General features: G+C 43.5%; 1 protein-coding gene across 4 annotated transcripts in view; it reads right to left on the bottom strand.

Moving 5' to 3' along the window:
• LOC119978057 (AMP deaminase 2-like) overlaps positions 1 to 24,377 on the bottom strand; it is a 157,494-nt gene that overhangs the window by 37,090 nt on the left and 96,027 nt on the right. For 3 of the 4 annotated variants that reach the window (XM_038819413.1, XM_038819411.1, XM_038819414.1), the window contains exons 2-10: positions 23,528 to 23,661; positions 19,969 to 20,099; positions 15,058 to 15,126; positions 13,001 to 13,112; positions 10,939 to 11,125; positions 9,244 to 9,385; positions 7,231 to 7,320; positions 6,703 to 6,832; positions 2,074 to 2,268 (exon numbers count right to left, since the gene is read on the bottom strand). In XM_038819413.1, coding sequence (XP_038675341.1) covers positions 2,074 to 2,268; positions 6,703 to 6,832; positions 7,231 to 7,320; positions 9,244 to 9,385; positions 10,939 to 11,125; positions 13,001 to 13,112; positions 15,058 to 15,126; positions 19,969 to 20,099; positions 23,528 to 23,661 — 1,190 coding nt within the window. The remainder of the gene's footprint in view (positions 1 to 2,073; positions 2,269 to 6,702; positions 6,833 to 7,230; positions 7,321 to 9,243; positions 9,386 to 10,938; positions 11,126 to 13,000; positions 13,113 to 15,057; positions 15,127 to 19,968; positions 20,100 to 23,527; positions 23,662 to 24,377) is intronic. The other variant, XM_038819412.1, reaches the window with a different exon arrangement.

Genomic DNA, 24,377 nt, shown 5'->3' on the forward strand with positions numbered 1-24,377 from the left:
CATTGTAGGTGGGATTCTGACTGCGTGGCGGGATCTGGTTAGATCCACGAGGGGTACTGGCCGTCGGGAAGCCCGTGGGAGGCCTCTCCCAGGATCTACCGGCTGCGTCATTGCCCACTCGGTGCAAAGTGACCACTAGATCACGCACCATATGTTATTATATGAGCAATTGGAGAACTCTGCCCAATTTTAGTTCCTTCAGATGGTGGCTGATATGGTGACCTTGGAAAAGGTTAAGAGGAGAGATACAAGAGAGATTCCCAGCTTAAAGAACCGTAAATATTCAGACAGGCATAAAGAGTGGGGTCTATAGACTTTACAGTATCACAAACGTAAGAGATTATCTGATGGGGGAGTGCGAGATAAAGAAAAGATTGCACTGTATGCCTATGATAAAGCTATTTCAGTTTGACAGGTTGGGGAGGACCAAGGATGTGCATTCAAACAATTCAAATATAGAAACAGAATAGATGGGAATAGATGTCCCAGAGAGGGAGCTGTCCCAGTTTTTATCTGAGACAGAGAATGCATCACATAGAAAGTTCCCAAGAGATTACATGATGGCAGAAAGAAGGCTTTGCCAAAGCAAGTGTCTCGTCATGATGTTTTAGGCATCTTGTGTGGGGCAGACTTGACAGGCCAGCTGGCCCTACCCTGTCCATTATTCCCAGATGTTGGTGTCATTTAGCCATTTGGAACGGTACTACAGGGCATTTGTGCAACCACTCACCAGAAAACTTTGGGGAAAAACATGACAAACGCTCTCCAAAAAAAATAATCCTTTGTTTATAGGAAAATTATTTATTTTGGAGTAAAACCATAATCTGAGAAAGGACCTGTGGCCTTGGCTTTGTGTTACTGATGGCAATTGAAAGATAGATGAAAGAACCCTAACCAAATTACTTTTCTTGTGTTCAGACAAAAGAGCTGCTTCACGCTTCAGAAAAATGCTCTGTTCAACTTCAATGCCCCAAGTACTTCATTTTTAGCACAGGCTTAAGCAGCCAACAAAGAAAACAAACTTGCACAGCTGCAACAATTCAACATTTATGTTTTAAAAGTAGGAGTCACTCATTTTTCTGTACTAGAATAACTGGAAAAGATTTTGTTTGTTGCTCTTCTGTTTTTCCCTCTTCCCTTTCATTCATTCAAGTGGGGAATTACACGGTGAACGCAAATTCCTATCAAACCATGGTACGAGTGGTTTTACAAACACAAAAGGAAAAACTGACAGATCTGGACATAAAAAATAAGGAACAATCCAGCGCAGGAACAGGCCCTTCGGCCCTCCAAGCCTGTACTGGTCATGATGCTACTTGGCCAAAACCCTCAGCACTTCTTAGTGCCGTATCCCTCTATACCCATCCTATCCATGTACTTGGCCAGATGCCTTTTAAATGCTGTTAATATATCGGCTTCCACAATTCCCCTGGCAGCGCGCGTTCCAAGCACTCACCACCCTCTGTGTAAAAAAACTTGCCTCGCACATCTCCTCTAAACTTTGCCCCAGGCACCTTAAACCTATGCCTCCTAGTGACTGATTCCTCCACCCTGGGAAAGAGTGCCTGCCATCCACTCTATCCATGCCTCTCAATCTTGTAGACCTCTATCAGGTCGTCGCTCAACCTCCATCTTTCTAATAACTATGACCGAAAATGAGACTTAATATTGCGTAAATCCCATTTAAATATGCTGTACAAGTATTTTGTAGCAAAACCATAATCTGAGAAAGGACCTGTGGCCTTGGCTTTGTGTTACTGATGGCAATTGAAAGATAGAAGAAAGAACCCTAACCAAATTACCTTCCTTGTGTTCAGACAAAAGAGCTGCTTCATGCTTCAGAAAAATGCTCAGGTCCACTGTTCAGTTCTGGGGATCAGGGGTTATGGGGAGAAGGCAGGAGAATGGGGATGAGAAAACATCAGCCATGATTGAATGACGGAGCAGACTCGATGGGCCAAGTGGCCTAATTCTGCTCCTATGTCTTATGGTATAAGTATTGGGAGAACAAACTGAGGGAAGCTTGTGACTGATGGGTTTTGGTGCCTCTTACAAACTACATTCTGAGCATACCGCGTGCACATCAAGCGTGTCCACACTGAGATCGTAGGCTGTGAGGTTCATGCTCTCAAAGACATCCTTCAGAGTCTGTCCTTTTCCGTTTTCCGTGCGAATAATTTCATCTGGGTTCTTCTTCATTGAACGCTTGATAAAACGAAGCAGATGTTTCTGGTTCATGCAGGATGATGCGTGAATGTGGGTATCAACCTGTCAGTTAAGGGAACAGGTTACAAACATAAAACAAGAGAAACCCTCATCAATTGCACTGTTTTAATATCTAGCGGCTTAGAGCAGGCATTTGAATGACAGAGTAAACAGGAGTCTAGCTAAATTTAACTACATTAGCTGGGATAAAACAGGCTGATGTATTTATTGGCACATGGGAGAATATTGCGATCTTCTTTTCCACTAGTTATCTTGGAATAAGTGGATCATGTTTATGTCCTGCTACCTTCCACACTTCTCTATAAAGATGTTCAAATTAAATTAAACAAATCAGATTTAATAAAAAGAAAGCAATTCATATGTTGACAAACTAAATTTTGAAGATATTTTTCCCCTCTGTTCTGCACAGATTTTATATATACACATCAGAAATCATGCAGCTAGTCTCCTGAAATGAACTAGATATACTTTGAGATTGACGGTTGCATTGAAATACTGGATCAGGTACAAGGAAAACAGAGACACAGGAGACTATGTTTCAATCCTATACTCAGTTTTGCGACCCACAGAAATTTCCACTTAAAATGGCTTGGACATGAGAAATTTAAAATGTAATTTTCATTGCTCTGAAATGTAGGGGCTGTTTAGCACAGGGCTAAATCGCTGGCTTTGAAAGCAGACCAAACAAGCCAGCAGCACGATTGAATTCCCGTAACAGCCTCCCCGAACAGTTCGCCGGAATATGGCGACTAGGGGCTTTTCACAGTAACTTCATTTGAAGCCTACTCGTGACAATTAGCGATTTTCATTTCATTTTCATGTTGTATTCCCTATACCCAAGATCCTATTCGTCTTAAATTGGTGCAGGGCAGATATTAGGGTTTTTCCAATTATATAGGAACAACAGTTTTAGTGTTCCTATATTTAGAACTCTGATACATCTCTCAAGCTCCAGTCATCGTCCAGCTGGCATTCTGCCTCTCTCCATGAACAGAGGCATTTTGCTGACCAACATTGCCAAAATTGTAAAAGTGTTTGGGTGGCACCGTAGACTAGCCCTATCCTAACCCGAACCCAAGTATCGTTACCCCCGGGGTTTAAATCCAGCGCACACAGAAGGAATCAAAGTTTATGTCAGCTCACTATGTTGGCGTAGTGGTAGTAGCAGGGGTCCAGACTAATGCTCAGTGGACATGGGTTCCACCATGGTCAAAGTTAAATTTAATTACCGGTTATAAATCTGGAATTGAATGCCAATTGAAACTACCATGGATTTTGTAAAAACCCATCTGGTTCACTAATGCCCTTTAGGGAAGGAAATCTGCTGTCCTTAATCATGCAATTCTAGACCAAGAGCAATCTGGTCTCTGGGCGATTATAGATGGGCAACAACGCCCACATCTCAAGAAAGAGTAAAGAAAAAAAAAGGTAAAGACAGAGCTTCAGTTCCATTCTCAACGAGTGTGGGCTTCCAGTATAAACAGAACGCTATGTGATGAATGTAGGAATTTCAGATACATTGTATTGTATGTAGTGGTGCAGTAAGGGTTAAAAGCCCGGGTTAGTGCGTGTGTGACTGCTGTAGTCATGTTTTTTAAAATTCTGGTTTGAAAGGCAGCAGGCTTTTTAAAGACAGGGGTGCAATTAAAGCATTGTAAAAACTGGGCTCAAGGAATTTTGTTTACATAACGAGGGCTCCCTAGGGAGTAGATAATTAGAGACATTATGTTTAGCTTAGTAAGATGATGTAGTTAATGGGAGGAGCCAGGGGCTGAAGCAGTCAGGTGTTGAGTTTTCAATATCAAATTTCAGTTTTAGATTGGGATGTGAACCAAGAGTAGTTCCTCGCAATACAGTGAGTTAAAGATCTGCCTGTGAACAGGACAGGAGCAGTTTCTAAAAAAGCTGGCAGGTTAAACAGTTGGAGGCAGGCAAGAATCTGCAAGCTGGATCCTGAAGGATATCTCTTTCTCAAAACAGTATCCAAGACAGCGCCAATAAGCAAGTTTTCTTGAGTTGACGAATTGTATTTAAAAGTGGATTTTGACCTGAGGTGGGGTTTTGCTTGAGTGGAGATAAATGATAAATGATAGTAGTTAAGATTTAGCGTTTCATTGGTAAGCACTGTTCAATTGGTAATCATAATCTATTTTCTTTATGATGTTAAAATTTCATAGAATTTACAGTGCATAAGGAGGCTATTTGGCCCATCGAAACTGTGCACCCCACCCAATCCCACACTTCCACCTATCCCCGAAATCCAGCAACCCCACCTAACCTTTTTGACACCAAAGACAATTTATCATAGCCAATCCACCTAACCTGCACATCTTTGGACTGTGGGAGGAAACCCACGCACACACGGGGAGAACGTGCAGACTGACTCCCCAGACAGTGACCCAAGCCGGGAATCAAACATGGGACCCTGGAGCTGTGAAGCAGCTGTGAAGCAACTGTGCTACCGTGCTGCCCTAGTTAAAGTTAAAGTTAATAATACTATGGTAGTAAGTTATTTGTGCATGGAATCACTCCTGGAGTGAAGTATCCTTTATGGGGGTTTCGGTCTGGTATCCTAGCAACTGTTGGGGAATCTGGTCCAGGATTGTAATAACTAAGTAGGTACTATTTGGTCATTTTCTTTGAGGAAGGAAATCTGATGTTTTTACCAAATCTGGCCAATACGTGACTCATGACCACAATGTGATTGACTCTTACTGCCCTCCGAAATGGCCCAGCCTGAAGTTCTATTCAAGACGTTAGGCCACCATCATTTAAGGGCAATAAATGCAACACCCATGTGAATTAATATCAAAGACTTATTTCACTATTCTTCACCATCACATCCACCCCCCCCCCCCCCCCCCCCCCCCAGTGTTTTTAAACGTCGGTACTGGGTTTTATCATATCTTTTATCCTACAGACTACGATTTTGGGATATTGTTGGTCCACAAAGTGCCTCTGGCCATGGAGGAAGGCACAATGTCAGTTGATCGATGACCTAAATCTTTGTAGATGTGCTTGAGCTCTGAATGTAAAAGTAATAAAACAGTTTTTCCTACATTGCAGGAAAGAAACTTAATCTTTGAAAGATTACCAAATTAAGTTATGCGCTCTTGGGATGGAATCATAGAATCCGTACAGCACAGAAGGTGGCCGGGCTGCACAATGGTTAGTACTGCTGCCTCACGGTGCTGAGGACACGGATTCAATCCCAGCCCCGGGTCACTGTCCGTGTGGAGTTTGCACATTTTCCCTGTGCCTGCGAGGGTCTCACCCCCACAATCCAAACATGTGCAAGGTAGGGGGACTGGCCGCGCTAAATTGAAAAAAGAATTAGGTACCCCTAAGTTTATTTTTAAAAGTACAGAAGGAGGCCCATTGAGTCAGCACTGACCCTCTGAAAGAACACTCTACCTGGGCCCACCAGCCTACCATATCCCCACAATGCTACCTTATCTTTGGACACTAAGGGGAAATTTAGCATGACCAATCCACATCCGAGGACTGTGGGAGGAAACCGGAGCTCCCGGAGGAAACCCATGCAGCCACGGGGAGAATGCACAAACTCCACACAAGACAGTACCCCAAGGTCGGAATCAAATTGGGTCTCTGACGCTAAGCGCTAAGCCACCCCATAGGAGGAACATTACAAAATTTCAGAATAATAAAACTTCAGTTGCTTTTCAATTTTTGCATTAGCCAGATTATACTTGATCTAAGAGTGATTCATGCCCTTACCAGATGCCTGAAATATAATGTGTTCCATTTCCCAGAGCTAACTTTCTTGCATCCATTAAGTACAATATATATTTTTGAACATTGTGCTTTATATTGACCCTATTTCCACACCGCTTATACAATGCTCACAGAACACGTTTTGAGATTGGATAGGGTTAGCTTAGTGATGGTGCATGTTAGGTGCAAGACGTGCTTGTTAGGTGAATTGGACATTCTGAATTCTCCTTCCGTGTACCAAACAGGCACCGGAGTGTGGCGACTGGGGGATTTTCACAGTGACTTCATTGCAGATTGTGATTTAGCGGTGGGAATGTAACCAACTGAGCCATGGCTTACTCGTGTTATTCTTACCGTTTGTTTGCTGGATGGACCCCTAGCAACAGCGCGTTAATTTAAACTACACTGGTGTGTGTCACTTATATCTGCACCACTTACAAACATCCTCGCAAGCAGCAAACATCAATAAGTATAGTTTTGAAGAGATTTCTAATCGTAACAAAAATCTCTCGTAGAAAAATAACCCTGGATGTGGGTTTTCAGTAAACTACTTGCAGCACACAACAGGCATTGAGCAAAGCCTGATTACCACGAGAAACTACCAATGTCACATCCAGTTTATTTCCCAAATAAATTGTTATTGCAGTGGTAAAATAAACCAAGTGGGGAGTAATAAATACCGGAATTCAGTAGATAAAAAATACAAGAGCGAAAGTAAAATCAAGTTCTCAGTTTCCCTACTTTGCGAATATTGTAGAAGTCTCGATGTGGTACTTTCTTCTGAGCCACCAGCTCCTTCATTTCATTCAGTAAAACATGCATCTGGAACTTAGAACTCAGATACTGCAGTCGTCGATAGCAGAAGGATTTCCTGTTGGACAAAAAGGAAAATAGTTCTGCTAACTGCTCATCTACTCATAATCTACAAGAACAAAATCAGTTTGGTTAAAGTAAGGTATTTGAAATATTTGGTTTTGATTGTAAGCTTTTCATTAAAATTAAATTGTAACTTGCACTGGAGGGGTAAAGCCTCTTGATTGTACCTAAAAGAAACAATTATAACAACCACACCTTTTACACTGCTGTCAGCAAAGCAACACAGGTCGACAGAGACAATGGTGACGTACAGCTGGGTGTGGGGAGAGAAGGGGACAGAGAGAGAGAGAGAGAGGTGATGGTGTTCAACAGAGGCAATGGTGAGGTAGAACTGGGTGTTGTCAAAAACACAGATCAATTAATACCACAGCATTCAAATTCATTTGTACTTACACTGGTCCGTTGATTATTAAGGCCATTAAAACATTCATATCCGCAGTGAACTCTTGAAGATCTGGGCAAGGCAGGTCCAGTTCTGTTGACCTAAATAAACAGATTTCAGATCAGACTCCAGGCCTCTCCATTTTTTTTGATACAATTATGCAATTCCCTCCAGCTGGTTTAACAGGAATGCTAGTGGGGATGGCTGTCGTGCAAACCCACCAGCCCTCATTGTGGTTTGGTGATCTCAACATGGCAGGACTCTTGGCCACCAGATATCCTACCTATATGACAAATACATGAATCGGATGGAAATAGAGGGATACGGACCCCGGAAGTGTAGAAGATTTTAGTTTAGACGGGCAGCATGGTCGGCACAGGCTTGGAGGGCCGAAGGGCCTGTTCTTGTGCTGTTCTTTGTTTGTTCTTATTCTTTATGACCAATAAAGATACTATTTGTCGCTTTGTTGCAGGGTCCCTGCTTGGGTCACTGTCTGTGCAGAGTCTGCACGTTCTCCCAGTGTCTGTGTGGGTTTCTTCCGGGTGCTCTGGTTTCCTCCCACAGTCCAAACATGTGGTTAGGTGGATTGGCCATGATACATTGCTGCTTAGGGTGGGGTTACAGGGCGTGATATTGAGCCTAGGGTGGTCTTTCAAAGTGTTGATGCAAACTCGATGGGCCGATTGGCCTCTCCTGCACTGAGGATTCTACGAAATATAATATTTCTGTTTCTAAACATGGGCAATGAAAGTTCTGGTCTTGGATGTCACTGGTGATGGTGTATTACAGTCCGCTGTTGTTGGAGCAATAGACACTTTTACATGCATGGTACAGTCTGGAGCTAGGTTAAAGCTCCAACATTCTTTTCATCACATGGCTGACCAGGAATCTCTCCCACTCTTACCACCTGCCATTGGCGTTGGAAGGAGTTGCAGGTTGATACTCAATCTGTTTGGCTGCATTATTCCTTGGCCATCAAGCCCTGCTGTGAGACTTGAACCCGGAGCTACTGACTGAGCAGCACAAGACCTCCCTAGATATTATTCAGGGCATATTAATACCTCAAAACATTAGCACTGACCAGGCAGCTGAAAATTATCCTAGGTATTCCGTATTTACAAAGATTGAAATGACAACAACAGTGCTCTTAATATAATCAAGATGCTTCGGAGCAACATTAGAGAATAAGGAGATATCAGATCAGATGATCAAAAGCTGAGTCAAAGAGGTAGGTTTCAAGTAATGTGTTAAGGGAGGAAGGGGAGATGCGCAAGTGCAGGGAAGATCCACAGCTTGGCACTTAGGCAACTGATGTCCTGACCGCCAATGGTGCAGCAATTAAAACTTGGGGATTCACAACAGGCCATAACTAGAGGTGCACAGATACCTCTGAAGGTTGTGGGGTTGGAGGAGATTAGAGAGATATGGAGGGGCAGGACCACGTAGAGATTTGAAAACATGTTAAAATCAAGACATTGTTTGACCAGCCGCCAATGCAGGTCAGTGAGTGAGTACAGGGGAGCGGGACTTGGTGCGAGTTAAGACAAAGGCAACAGAAATTTGGATGATCTCAGGTTTACAGAGGGGAGAATATGGGAAAACACCAGGGGTGTGTTGGAAATATGGAGTATGGAGAAAATGAAGGCACAAATGAGGTTTCAGCAGCAGAGGAGCGGAGAATGGGGTGAATTTGGGGCAATGTTACGTAGGTGGAAACAGACAATGTTAGAGATGACGCAAATAGGAAATCAGAAGCTCAATTCGGGACTAAGCGTAACACCAAAGTTGTGAATATGCTGGCTTAACGTCAAGACAGTTATTAGTGAGAGGGATGGAGTCAATAACTAGGGAGCAGAGTTTGGAGTGGAAACCAAAAGCAATGGTTTCCGTCTTTCCAACACTTAATTGGAGGAAATTTCTATTCATTCAGCACTGGATACCGGGTAACCCATCTGATTATTCATAGTAAAGGAACTAATCAAAGATTGTCAGAGTTCTTTTAAGATTATAACAGTTTTGATTACTTGTCCATAATATTTGTTTTCGAGTACACATGGGTGACTCCATCAATCATTCTGCAGCCAAACCCAACATTCTCAGGCATTATATTTGGGTCACAGTTTTCATATGGATGCTCCTCAGCAAATGGTGAATGGAAAGGTGCATCTGTAAAACAAATCAATTGTTAAAGTCTCAAAACAGTTTCTGACTGGAACGTTACACAAATACAGCACTCAGGGTAATTCTGGACAACCCAACCATCACCAAGTGATGTGCAGAGGCAGTGCAGCAACAGAAACATTAAGGGGAGGGAGATTTTGTCCTTGTGCGAATCGTAGAAACTGTAGTTGTGTTTATGAAGAAAGGAACTGTAATGTCCAAGCAATTTACAGCTTGAGCTTCCCAATGTCTACAACGAACAGTAAATCCAAAATGCAAAGCAACCAACATGTTTAGGAAATCTCCACCTATCAATGCCGCTCCTAATTGTTAGTAGTTGCATCCAGAATCCCATCACTAAGGTAACTGCACTTGAATGGGGTGCCATGAGGAGCTGCTTCTAACATGCTTGAATGGTGCAAGTGGTAGTGCTATACTGAAAATCCTGGTGTTTAATCCCTAATAAACAGAAGGGTTCTTCTTCATAAACATAATCCGATCTTCAGTAAATCTCACAACAGTGAAATCCCAGGCTGAATTGGGGAAAGGTTTTTGACCAGGCAGGAGGGGGTGGGTGGGGACCCTACTGCTCGTCCTTGATTAAGTCCAGAGTGGGAAGGTTCGGAAGCTGCCTTCCTGGATGCCAATTGAGGCCCTCTGCAGCTGCACTTATTCAACCATCCAGGCACTAGCCATACAGAGAAACCGATAAGCAAAGCTTGCTTGTTTGCAGCATTCAGACAAAAGGGGTTGGGGATGGAGGCTCCCCTCATACAAAGGCACTCAGTTCCTGATCCAGGGACAAGGACTTCGCCCTGGAGCTGTGAAGCAATAGTGGTTAGCACAGTTGCTTCACAACTCCAGGGTCCCAGGTTCAATTCCCGGCTTGGGTCAGTCTGTGCGGAGTCTGCACGTTCACCCCGTGTGTGCGTGGGTTTCCTCCGGGTGCTCCGGTTTCCTCCCATAGTCCAAAGATGTGCAGGTTAGGTGGATTGGCCATGATAAATTGCCCTTAGTGCCCAAAAAGGTTGGGTGGGGTTATTGGGATAGGGTGGATGTGTGGACTTGGGTGCCTTTTCCAATGGTCGGTGCAGGCACGATGGGCAGAATGGCCTCCTTCTGCACTGTAAATTCTATGGTTCTATGACCCAGGAATGAGTGGGGAGGCCCAATAAGCACCACCCTCGTCCTTTCCTCCAAACCCCCACTCTCTTCTTGCTGGTGACCTCCATCCCTCCCTCACTTATCATTCCCCGGGGATCCCGTGATGACCTTGGTGAAGACCTGAGCGTATTACTGGCAGCAATTCCAGTTATAAACCTTGTCCTTTCACAGCCTATCAAGTAATGTCACAAATTTTTGATGCAGTGGATAACATTTCCAAAAACAATACATAGCTTGAACCAACATTTGATAGAACATTAAACTCATTAACCGTTTACATTTTCCAAAATAATTTCCAGTCTGCCAATTGGGCCTTTTCTTTTATTTAATAGCTAACGATAATTGCCATCTGAAGTTTGCAACATAACTGCCAACAATTTTATGTCTGGTCTCACCTGGCGAAATGGGGGCCTCCAACGTTTCATCATGCAGATTTGCTTGACACTGCCTGTCTCCCAGCTGTTCCAGAAACATCTTTGTTGTCTTAAAGAAGCTCTGCAAGGACAGAGCCATATACTTCTCTCGAACAAACAGGCTTTTGACAACACATTTAGCAGCATCCAGAAGGTCTGTGAAAGGGACCTACAATCAATAACAATATGTTTAGAAATGATGAGATGTATTATCTGCGAATGATGCGCCCTTCGAGATTACGAATGGCTTACAGTCTCCGTTAAGAAACTAGATATGAAGATGTATTTAAGAAAGTGAATGACTCAATACAGCTTCTTTGACTTCTCATATGTATAATTCTAAACAGTTAGAGGGATACTTCACCACAATGCAGAATCCCGTTATCGTGGTACTCCCGGTTTTCTGAATTATTTTGCTTTAGACCTTGCTTTAGTTATTGACATGATTAAGATATTTCCTTGATCATCAGTGTTATCTGGTATTCTTAAACTATTTTCTCGATTTTACATCTTCTTCTGTCACTTTTACCAGTCATAATTTCCTGAAGAAACAAACAGAAAACCTGCCCTTGAAAGCGGCCTGCAAGAGCCATATAAAGAAGGCACACTGCCATTTTTCCCTCAATTCAGTGTCCTCCTGGTGAGGGAAATGCAGGAATAAGACCGACTATTATCTAGGGTAGATGTTTGAGCTCCAATGTGCAGGTTCTAGTAGAGTAAGAAGTCTTACAACACCAAGTTAAAGTCTAACAGGTTTGTTTCAAACACGAGCTTTCGGAGCGCAGCTCCTTCCTCAGGTGAATGATGATTCACCTGAGGAAGGAGCTGCACTCCGAAAGCTCGTGTTTGAAACAAACCTGTTGGACTTTAACCTGGTGTTGTAAGACTTCTTACTGTGCTCACCCCAGTCCAACGCCGGCATCTCCACATCACAGGTTCTAGTAGGTCAGACAGAAGATAGGAGAGAGTTTAGATAGGATATCTTTATAATTCATCATGCCAATCATTTTACTCCTTTCCTCTTCATTAAGTGCCACACACTGGCAGAGGTTAGGCAATGCCTTTGTAACGGTATGCTCTAAACTAATCTCCAACATGCGATTCACTCTAGCTCACCAGGAAATCCTTCCTTCTTCCATGCGGGAAACGCCAATTCCATCACCCTCCCAAACTGAGTCCATCCCACCATGGTGCTGGGATTCATGCACCCAGCTAATTGTTTTACCACTTGGCGGGTACGACTACAAATCAATGTGACTGTCTGGCATGGGCACCAGCAGTTATGTGTGCTTGATGATAAACCTCAACCTACAGAAGCAACTGAATTTATGTTAGATTGAGCAATAGGGTGTCCAGTTATTAAATATCTTCAAGTATCCTCATCGGCAGCACGGTGGCCTAGTGGTTAGCACAACCGCCTCACGGCGCTGAGGTCCCAGGTTCGATCCCGGCTCTGGTTCACTGTCCGTGTGGAGTTTGCACATTCTCCCAGTGTCTGCGTGGGTTTCGCCCCCACAACCCAAAAATGTGCAGAGTAGGTGGATTGGCCACGCTAAATTGCCCCTTAATTGGAAAAAATGATTGGGTAATCTAAATTTAAAAAAAAAAGTATCCTCATCCATTGGAATTTAAAAGTCAGCAATTATACCAGGCAGTGCTAATGAATGGTAAGCCACAGGGTGACATCCATGCCTTACACAAAGAGTTACCACTCTCAGCTAGCCTGTGAAGGAGAAGTATAAATGGAGGGAGGCAACCCACCTTGTCCTCTACGTGTATAGTGAGGGGAGAGCATTGAAGAACAAGGGAGGAATACCTCATTTAAAACACAGCTGTTGACCATTTGAAAACTGCTTTTATTAAGGTTTGTGAAGAATTAAAAGAAAACCGTCTGATAAGAAAGTAGCATGTGACAAACTTTACACAATAAACATTTCAACCCACTGAATGGACAATCAAGAGCATCATCAAGTGTATCTATTCCAGAAGCTATTCCCATCCATCTCCCAAGTACCATACATTAGTCCTTAAAGTTCGGCCATACCCCACATTTCTCCTCTCCAGATATACGAACTCGCTGGAATTCCTGAACCATATCGTTCTCCGGCTCTTCTGGATACTCCTCTGCTGTGGCATCAATTTGGTCCTTGTAGTATCTAAGGAAAATGTTCAAAAGGCAGGTCATAAAACATATTGTTTGCATTAAGTGTCTTTCTGGAACACTTGAATTCACTGCAAGGTTACAACTTGAATTATTTGCATTTCTTAGAGAAGATTCTTTGTGAAACATCATGAAACTAATGCAAATTACAATACCTACACAAATTCCAATCTGGATATCAGCTGGCAAAACTAATAATGGACCCAATGCAACATTTGCTTGCTCTCAAAAGAGCCGTTAATTGTTTAAACTGTAAGTTTCAGTGTCAAAAGTTAAGGATCAGAATTTTCACAAAGAACATCTCATCAATTTCATATTCCCAAGGATTTTTATACAAAGATAAAACACTTTCAAACCACCACTTCACACTGTGTGCATCTTGGGTTACCTGGCTGAAATATCCTCACATCGGGAATTAACAGTTGTTGAGTTTCCCAAATGGCAGGTGGTACACAGAATTACTACAGCTCAGTTACTAAAGCCCAACTGGTCTATGGTGGTGATTATATTCCACCAGTTTCTTCCCACCAAAATCATCTCTTCACTTCCTGCCTCGTCTACCTCTTTTCTTCCCCTCCCCCTTCACGAATGCATCAAGCCCACCTTTAAAAACAGTCAATGCTATCTGCCTCAACCACTCCAGGTGACAGGGAGTTCCATGTTCTTACTACTCTCTATATAAAAGGAAATCCTTCAAATGTTTACACTACCAATTAGTGGCTATCTTATATTTATGCCCCCTTGTTATGGACTTAACCAAGTGGAGATAGTTTCACCTTTTCAAACTCCTTCATAATTTTGAAGGACTCGATAAAACCTCTCATCTTAGTATTTAAAAAAAGAGAGGCAGCCTGCTCCATCTTTCTTTTTAAATTCAGAGTGCCCAATTATTTTTTTTTCCCAATTAAGGGGTAATTTAGTGTGGCCAATCCACCTACCCTACACATCTTTGGGTTGTGGGGGTGAAAGCCAACCCACGCAGAGATGGGGAGAATGTGCAAACTCCACACGGACAGCAACCTGGGGCCATGATTGAATCCGGGTCCTCAGCGCCCTGAGGCAGCAGTGCTAACCACTACAAAACTTCACTGTGTCTATTTCATCTAATTAAAAGTTTCACTTTTTCATTCAACCATGACCTAATTAAGAAGCAAAATAGGTAAGAGGGGTTGAATTGTCCGACTCCTTCCCTATTCTAAACGTAGCTTCTCAGAATGGGTAGACCTTCCAGCTATGTCCTGATTAATCAGTACCTCGGAAAATCCAGCACAGCTGTTCAGATCTGATTACCGCACAGATCCAGCTGTGACTAATTGCTGTCTGAGCTCATCTTCAAACCTGAAGAATTTCTTTACACCGCCAGCCTAGAAGAGTGAAAAGCTGCTTTTGGCTCATTCTCTCTAGTACAATAATTAGTTTTGTCTCTGTGTCACATTACTTTTACAATGCAGAACTGAACAAAATTAAGACTAAACTCCAAGATACCACAATACAGGCAAGCATCTGCTATAATTATTTCTCAAGTCCTAAGTTACATATTTGAAGAACAGAGCTGAAGATCATGTCAAAATTCAAAGCACCATATGCAAAAAATACTTTGAACCTGAGAAAAAGATTGGGCAAAGCAAAAAGCAAAATCCAAGACAGTGTCTTGATGGTTACTAAAAACAAAGTCACTTAAAAAAAAATGTTTTCATTGTATCTGTCACTGAAGACCTCTGTTAAATGAGAAACAGATCCTGATTAGGTCAGTGGTGTAGACACAGTGCTCACTGATCAGTCTGGTTGGTCACATAAGAGCACAAATAATCCGCTGATCAAAACCTGTGAAAGGGCAGAAAGGAATCAGAAAGTAGAGACTATCCACGACAGTTCTGCAGACAGACGACTGGTACCACGCGGAAGAAGCACTCCTTCGAGGGGGGGGTCGGAAGACTCACTGTAGATCTGTAGCGCTGTCAATTTTCAAGAAGTCCTGTTTGGCTCGGAGTAAAATTTCTGGTTCTAGTCTGAGGACGGCAGGCAGAAGCAAGGCAAAGATAAAGGGAGAGAAAGGGGAAATGGAATAAGAGAGAGAGAGAGAGAAAAAAAACAAGCCAGTTAATCCAGATATTAGGAAACATATTTTCTGAGTGCAGTTCATAATCTGTACCGAAATACAATGTGTTGACTCCTCCCCACCCCCTCCACCAAACGCCCACAAACGTTTTTTAAGTTTGCACACTCAGTATTTCTAGAGTAATTGAACAACTGTTCCAATCATTTTAGTTGTTTGCGCTGGCCGCAATACAGATTAAAATGGTTGGTGACACATGGGGGAAGCTTTTTATCATAGACAAATATAAACACTTTTTCTCAATTCTTAAACAGTATGAGCAAGTCCTAAACTTTGGCAACCATACAAAGGAACAAGTGATCAAAATACAATTTTAAACACAAGTGGAATCATCAATTCCATGTCACTCATTACCAATGCTGTGAAAGCACAACCATTGCAGTGAAAACACTGGGGAGCCTTGCAACAGGAACACATTGGATCAAGGAGCTCAACATGAACACAACTGGCAAGAAAACCCTGGTTCTAAATATAAACCTAAGCATTAGGTTCTGTTAAAATATGAACCTGTATAGTTTAGACTTCATTGCACACTGTTAAAATATAACAAAAAGTAGAAAATAGTGGACAACCTCAGCAGGTCTGAGAACGAGTGCAGAGAAAAGGGTGCTAACATTTCGAGTCTGGATGATTCTGTCAAAGCTAGAGAGAATTGGGAATGGGGTTAGATTTATACTGTAGTGGGAGGGGGGCGTGGAGCGGTGTGGCTGGATCGGGGGAGATTGACAAAAATAGAAGACAAAAGGAATGTAAATATGGGTGATTAAGGCTAAGTAGGGTGCCGATAGTGGCACATAATGAGATTAGAATGTGTGAATGGCACAACAAAGTTGAGCAGTGTGTTAAAGGGCAACTTGGAAGTAAAGTGGGGGAGGGGAACAATGGTGAGGGGAAAACTGATCAGTGAAAGAAATAAAAATAAAAATAAATTGACAGAAATAAAAATGGGATGAAGGTGGAGGAGAGAGCTCACAGTCGGAAGTTGTTGAACTCAATGTTAAGTCTGGAAGGCTGTAACGTGCCTAACTGAAAGATGAGATGCTGTTCCTCCAGTTTGTGACGGGCTTCACTGGAACATTGCAGCAGGCCAAGGACAGACATGTGGACATCAGGGCAGGACGGTGAGTTGAAATGGCAGCGACAGGAAGGTCTGGGTCCTGCTTGCAGACGAACCAGAGGTATTCTGCAAAGCAATCACCCAGTCTGCATTTAGTCTTTCCAATGTAGTACAGGCTGCACTGTGAGCAGTGAATGCAATAGACCAGATTGAAGGAGGTGCACGTGAAGCGCTGCTTCACTTGAAAAATGTGTTACGGGCCTGAGGTAGTGAGCAGGGAGGAGGTAAAGGGGCAGGTGTTACATCTTCTGCGATTGCATGGGATGGTGCCGCGGGAAGAGGGTGAGGTAATGGGGATGATGGAGGAGTGGACGAGGATATCCCGGAGGGAATGGTTCCTGCACAATGCTGACATGGGGAGCGAGGAGAAGATGCGTTTGGTGGAATTGTGCTGGAGTTGGCGGAGGATGATTCTTTGAATGCGGAGGCTGGTGGGATGAACAGTGAGGACCAGGGGGACCCTATCCTGGTTCTGGGAGGGAGGAGAGGGGGTGAGAGCAGAGGCGCAGGGGATGAGTCGGACACGGTTGAGAGCCCTGTCGACCACAGTGGGTGAGAAACCGCGATGAAGGAAGAATGAAGACATGTCGGCAGCACCGTTTTGGAAAGTGGCATCATCGGAACAGGTGCGACGCAGGCGGAGGAACTGGGAGAATGGGATGTAGTCCTTACAGGATGTGGGGTGCGATGGAAGTCAGTGGGCTTGCAATGGATACCAGTGGACAGTCCAACCCCAGAAATTGAAATAGAAAGGTCAAGGAAGGTTAGTGAAGTGATAGAGATGGATCATATGAAGGTGATAGAGGGGTGGGAATTGGAAGCAAAATTAATACATTTTTCCAGGTCCGGACGGGAACATGACGTGGCACCGAAACAGTTGTCAATATACCGATAAAAGCTGGGGATGGTGCCAGAACAAGGAATGTTCCACATACTCCATAAAGAGACGGGTAAAACCAGGACCCATGCGGGTACCCATAGTCATACTTTTGGTTTCGAGGAAATGAGACATGTTGAAGGAGAGATTGTTGAGTGAGAGGACAAGTTCAGCCAGACGATGAGAGTGGTGATGGATGGGGATTGTTCAGGCCTCTGTTCGAAGAAAAAGCGGAGAGCCCTCAGGCCATCCTGGTGAGGAATGGAGGTATAGAGGGATTGGACATCAATGGTAAAGAGGAGGCGGTTAGGGCTGGGGAACTGGAAGTTGTTGATGTGATATAGGGCATCAGAGGAATCACGGACGTAGCTGGAAGGGACTGGACAAGAGGAGAGAATATGGAGTCAGGATATGAAGAAATGAATTTGGTGGGGCAGGAACAGGCTGACCCAATGAGCTTACCAGGGCAGTCCTGTGTGTGGATTTTGGGGAGGAGGTAGAAGCAGGCTGTCCAAGATTGAGAAATTAGGAGGTTGGATGCTGTGGAGGGAAGATCTCCAGAGGGGATGGGGTCCGTGACAGTCCTGGGAACAATGGCTTGATGCTCAGTGGTGGGGTCATGGCCCAGGGGGAGGTAGGAGGAAGTATCTGAGAGTTGGTGTTCAGCATCTGTGATGTAGAGGTCAGTATGCCAGCCCCACCCTTGTCGGCAGGTTGATGCCAAGTACAGGGTTGGATCTGAGAGACCGGAGTGCAGCCAGTACAGAAGGCGGCAGATTAGAGTGGGTGAGAGGAGCAGAGAAATTAAATGTTAAAATGTTGCCCGTCTGTGTCACGCATTTAGAGCTTACTTCTAGAACCAACATAATCAGAGGAAAACAATACCTAAGTTACAAATAATAGGGTCACGAATGACGGTTTCATAAAGATTGTGTTATGGGTAATGGCCAGGAGGCTTTAGGATAAACTCTCAAATGACACAAAGATCAATGCTTATTCTGAACCCTTCATAAGCGGGGCCTTTACTTCAATCCTTTCCCAACATATGTTCCCTAATACCAAAACAGCTGCTCACTATTATTTCTCCATGCCAACGTCATTTATGCTGTTTTGTGGCACAGCAAAACAAGAACATTGGCATTGTCAGTTTCGTCTTCGAGACATAGCATCATGACATTTCTGAGCAACGGGCAGTCCTGAGACTTGAATCCACAGCTCTGCCAGGAAAACTCTATAACTTAGCAATACGGGGCCACCTGAAGGAGGTCACCAAAAAAAGAAATCGAAAGTTTCTACAGTGCTGTGGATTGAGTTCCACTCATAATGGCATTTTATTATAAAAAGAGAGCTGGAAACATGAATTTAAAAAACGAAGGGTATGTAGAAATGGTACAGGTATAGAGAAGAACCGTACTCCTCCAAATCACAGTTTTCTTATTCAACACTCAAGGGAAACATATTTAAAAAAAAAAAAATTATTTGGATTTTAATTCTGTTACACTTGTTGTAGCCAGCGTATACCATTTTACTGAATGTGCATCTGATAATAAGCAAGTAGGATCAGTAACAGTAAAAAAAAAATCACCTTTCTTTCAACACACATCAGCTTGTGCAATAAATATCTGAACAGCAAACACGATGTTTACTTTCAGTGCTCTCAGCTGGATCACATTCACAGTAAAACTTTTCAACTAGTGTCTCCTCGCTGCAGAGTACACAAAACCTACCATAATGAGTTTGTGCTTTTCATCAGAAAAGTGCAAGGGATTAAACAAATAAACCAGCTTTGTATTTTTCAATGTGATAAGATAGGATTTGGTCAGCTTTTTCGCTTCCATTGAGCATTAGTAGCTAATAATAATCGCTTATTGTTACAAGTAGGCTTCAATGAAGTTACTGTCAAAAGCCCCTAGTCGCCACATTCCGGCGCCTGTTCGGGAAGGCCGGTACAGCAATTGAACCCGCGCTGCTGGCCTTGTTCTGCATTACAAGCCAGCTGTTTAGCCCACAGTGCTAAACCCACCCCTGTCGTATCTTATTGATAATGGTGTATTTCACGTTCAAAATTAATAGCCATTACTAAAACAAGAACTTCAAAAAAAAACCACAATCGTTCTTTGATCTTTATTGAAAGGGAATATGTTACTAGGATCCAAGTTAGTTGGTTTTTAATTGAGTTTATTGACTTGTTCAGTCTCACAGTTCTTCTCGCATACGACGCGTGCCCCAGCTATCCTCTATATGTGCTCAAATGCACATTAATACTCATTGCTCTTACCCGTAACAATGTAATTGACAATAACAGAGCTTAAGAAGGCAAGTGATAAGACATAAACAGTATGTGGAAATCAAATGAAAAGTCAGAGTAATTAAAATGATCCATTTAGTGAAAAACGAAAACCAGAATTAATTAGTAGGGCTGTGCCAATTAACTAACTGGTATAAAGAATAATTATCAATTAATAGGGGTCGAGCAAACTGGTGTTGGATTTTGTACATACTTCATTCAATTCCTAATCTATTAAGACTTGAGCAGTCATAGAGCAACTAAAGAAGGGCAGACAAGGGCACAGTGCAACATCCCTTTATTGCTGATCCATAAACTATTGAAACTATTCTCTAGTTGGCACAAACTACAAAATAAATAATTATAACGCTCTTGCTGCTTACGTTATCTGATGGAACTAACTTTTTTTTTCTAAAAGCCTGAAATCTCGAGTTTGTGCAGCAATTCAGCTTACCTCACATCCTGGCTGATCTGCCGTTCCAAACGTTGCCGTCTCTCCTCCAGCTGTTCAATGGGACTCTCCTCTGGAAATTCATAAGGAGCAGTCCTCATGTCACTCTCTGTCAGAGATCTGGTGAACAGCTCCTTAGGTAATAAATGAGGAACAAGGAAGAATATAAAATAAATGTCTGGTGCTTTAAGAGATGCATCTGAAATTAGCTGGATAATAATTATTTACAAAGAATATGAATAATTTTGGAGGGGTGCAGATATGGGCGCACACATCAAAAAGGTCATAGAATAGACCCCAGGATGTTGATAATGGGGGATTCAGCAATGGTAATGCCATTGAATGCTAAGGGATGATAGTTAGATCCTCTCTTGTTGGAGATAGTCATTGCCCGGTATTTGTGTGGTGCAAATGCTACTTCCACTTTGTCAGACAAGCCTAGATATTGTCCAGGCCTTGCTGCATTTGGACATGGATGCTTCAGTTTCTGAGGAGTCGCAAATGGGGATAACCAGTATGCAGTCATCTGCAAACATCCCCACTTCTGGCCTTAGGATGGAAGGGAAGTCATTGATGAAGCAGCTGCAAATGGTTGGGCCTGGGACACTACCCTGAGGAACTTCTGCAGTGGTGTCCCAGAGCGGAGACGATGGACTTCCAACCATCACAACCATCTTCCTTTTGCCAGGTATGACTCCAACAGTGGAGAGTTTTCCCAATCCTACTGACTCCAGTTTTGCTAGGGGTCCTTGATGTCAAGGGCATCTCACCTCTCACCTCATCCCTAGCATTCAGCTCTTTTGTCCATGTTTGAACCACGGCTGTAATGGGATCAGGACATGAGTGACCCTGGCGGAACCTAAACTGAGCGCCAACTGGACACTGAAGTCCCCTACCTAGATTACATACTGCGCCCTTGCCACCCTCGATGCTTCCTCCAAGTGGTGCACAACATGGAGGCGCATTGATTCATCAGCAGGGGGATTACAGTACGTGATAATCAGCAGGAGGTTTCCTTGTCCATGTTTAACATGGTGCCGTGTTTCATGGGGTCCAGAGTCAATGTTGAGGGCTCCCAGGGCAACTCCCTCCCTCCCGTATAGCACTGTGCCGCCACCTCTCCTGGGTCTGTCCTGCTGGTGAGGCAGGACATACCCAAGAACAGTGATGGTGTTGTCTGGGACATTATCTGTAAGGTAGAGCTGAGAGGTAGAGCTGGACGTTGCCGGTGTCCAAGGCTACATGTGAGGTTAAAGAGAACACATGGGCTAATAGCTATAAAGGACTTGTGAAGAACAAAGGAATGTTGGTCCTGCAGGCGAGGCAGAACCCTGAATGAAGGGAACCAAAGTGAGGGAGGGAGGTAAAACACTGAGGTGAAAACCTCAAAAGACTTGAGATGGCGACGAGTTATGAGATGGGACAGTTATCAGGATATTTTGTTGAGAAGGCAGAGGATGGCAGTCTTAAAGTTGAAAGGACACAGACTGAAGGCAGGAAAGCATTCTGTATGCCATAAAGCATTAGGCTGAAAGGGAGGGGAAGTAAAGCAGGACCACCACAATCTGTGACGCTCCACTCAGGCATGGGGTGTAACAAGGCACTGCATTTGTGCAGTTACTGATCTGTTCCTGCAGGAACAGTCTGACATTGACAGAAATGGGGTCTTTCAGATAGATATTAAAGGAGGTCTTGTCGCCTTATTCAGGTGTGTGGGCAACATCCCATAAGGGCGGCACGGTAGCACTGTTGCTTCACAGCTCCCAGGTCCTAGGTTCGATTCCTGACTTGGGTCATTGTCTGCGGAGTCTGCACATTCACACCGTGCGCGCGTGGGTTTCCTCCGGATGCTCCGGTTTCCTCCCATAGTCCAAAGACGTGCACGGTTAGGTGGATTGGCCATGCTAAATTGCCGTTAGTGTCCAAAAGGGTCAGGTGGGGTACGAGGATGGGGTGAAGGTGTGGGCTTAAGTGGAGTGCTCTTTCCAGGGGCCGGTGAAGAGTCGATGGGCCAAATGGCCTCCTTCCGTATTGTAAATTCTATGATCTATGATCCCTGGTATGGTTTACAGGCAGCGCGTTCTCTTAATGGCTAAAGGCCATCATTCTTCTCTCAAAATAACAATCAAAAAACACAGTTTATTCATTTTTCTTCTTTGCTATTCTCAAATTGGCTCCTGCATTGGTTGAAGTGACTCCACATAAAAAACTAATTAATTAAATGCAAACACAACCAGCAAAGCACACCTTTACCAACAAAACTCATCTCTTATGATTCCAGTCGCAGATTTAGATTTGTCACGTGTACGGAGGTACAGCGAAAAGTATTGTTCTGCATGAAGTCCAGGCAGATCATTGCGCACATGAAAACATAGGATATATGATAAAATGTAAACAAAGAAGTCAAGAGGTCACTCAGTACAGTGCATTCATCTGCCATTCTGTCAACTTATTACAATTACAGCTGTTGAGGATTTTCAACTAGGCCTGCCTGATTGTTGGTCTGCCTGATTGCTTCTCTGTAACTAACAAGCTGAAAAAAAAATCCTAAGAGCTTCCAACTCAGGGAAGAGGTTTCACATCCAACAATCTGCTCTGAAAACTCTGCTCACATTTTGGCAGTGTTGACAAATTCCCCTACAGTGGCTGAGACAGTCTATATTTTTAAAATCATCTTTATTGTCACAAGTAGGCTTACATTAACACTGCAATGAAGTCACTGTGAAAAGTCCCGAGTCGCCACATTCCAGCGCCTGTTCGGGTACACAGAGGGCGAATTCAGAATGTTCAAATTACCTAACAAGCACGTCTTTCAGGACTTGTGGGAGGAAACCGGGGCACCCGGAGGAAAGCCACACAGACAAGGGGAGAACGTGCAGATTCCACACAGTGACCCAAGCCGGGAATCAAACCTGGGAGGCCGGCACTGTGAAGCAACAGTGCTACCCACTATATTACCATGCTGCCCGCATCTAAGAACGTTAACGGTCCTTTAAAAAATTCCAGGATCAGGGATCCATAACAACATGGTAGCACAGTGGTTAGCACAGTTGATTCACAACTCCAGGCTCCCAGAATCGATTCCCGGCTTGGGTCACTGTCTGCGCGGAGTCTGCACGTTCTCCCCGTGTCTGCATGGGTTTCCTCCCACAGTCCAAAGATGTGCAGGTTAGATAGATTGGCCATGCTAAATTGCCCTTGCTAAATTGCCCTTAGTGTCCAAAAAGGTTAGGTTGGGTTACTGGGGTATGGGAATAAGTTGGAAGTGTGGGTTTAAATGGGGTGCTCTTTCCAAGGGCCGGTGCAGACTCGATGGGCCGAATGGCCTCCTTCTGCACTGTAAATTCTATGCATTTTTAGCAAAAACAAGTTAGTTTCTCCTTGGTATATACATTGTTCGTCAAGTTTTGATCAAATGTATCCATTATTTTATTTGAAATAAATTGTTTACAGACTGATTAACAGAGGTGAAAGCATTTCCACTGTCCACCTTCAATGGTGAAGGAAAAGATAGCCTGTAACAAAATCAGAGAGGTTTATGCTGCTGAAAGGTATCACTCACCTCTGCGATCTCCTTGTACTTTCCATCCATGGATGTGGGGAGCTGGATAGGAAAAGATTTGAGAGAGAGTGGGGTACCCGGAAGTGACTGAGAGCAATGAATTTGCTTCAGGGTCCCTGTCTTGCTGCACACATCTGTGTAAGCAAATAAAGAAATTTCGATCAAAGGTTTGCAGTAGTGACTCACCTCAAAATAAAAAAAATTAAAAGGGTATAATTAGAATGAAATATGAATAAAATACAATACAGCTCATCATTTATTCATCACATTCAAATTGTCCAGGTTACCATTTCCTTTCGCAGAGTTAATGTTGAATCACAAATTTTATTGACTTCAAAATAGCCTCCAATAGTAAAATTCCATGTTGGTAGATGACGAGCAATTATCATGAACAGGTGTTTTTGGATAAAGTGGTGCATCTTTCAACATTGTCCACTCTTGTCTTCCAAATCAAATCGCTGCGGATTTAAATCCCACAGTATTTGTGCACAAAAATCTAAGCCGACACTCCCAGTGCAGCACTGAGGGAGTGACACACTGTCGGAGGTGCCTGCTTCTGAATGAGATGATGAACAGAGGCCCTATTTGCCCTTTCAAAAGATCTCGTGGCATTATTTTGAAAAAGAGCAGGCGAGTTATCCGTGGCATCTTATGTTTATCCCTCACTCAACACCACAACAACAGATGACCCGGTCATCATCACACTGTTGCTTGTGGGAGCTTGCTGTGCACAAATTGCTTGCATTTCATGCCAAAAGTGCCTCCATTTCTTTGTCTGCAAGGCACTTTGTGCCCAGTGGCCATGAAAAGCACTATGTAAATACTAGTCTTTCTTTTGGATATGAAGTTT

The sequence above is a fragment of the Scyliorhinus canicula genome, chromosome 15 (assembly GCF_902713615.1).
Source record: "Scyliorhinus canicula chromosome 15, sScyCan1.1, whole genome shotgun sequence".
NCBI classification, from domain to species: Eukaryota; Metazoa; Chordata; class Chondrichthyes; order Carcharhiniformes; family Scyliorhinidae; genus Scyliorhinus; species Scyliorhinus canicula.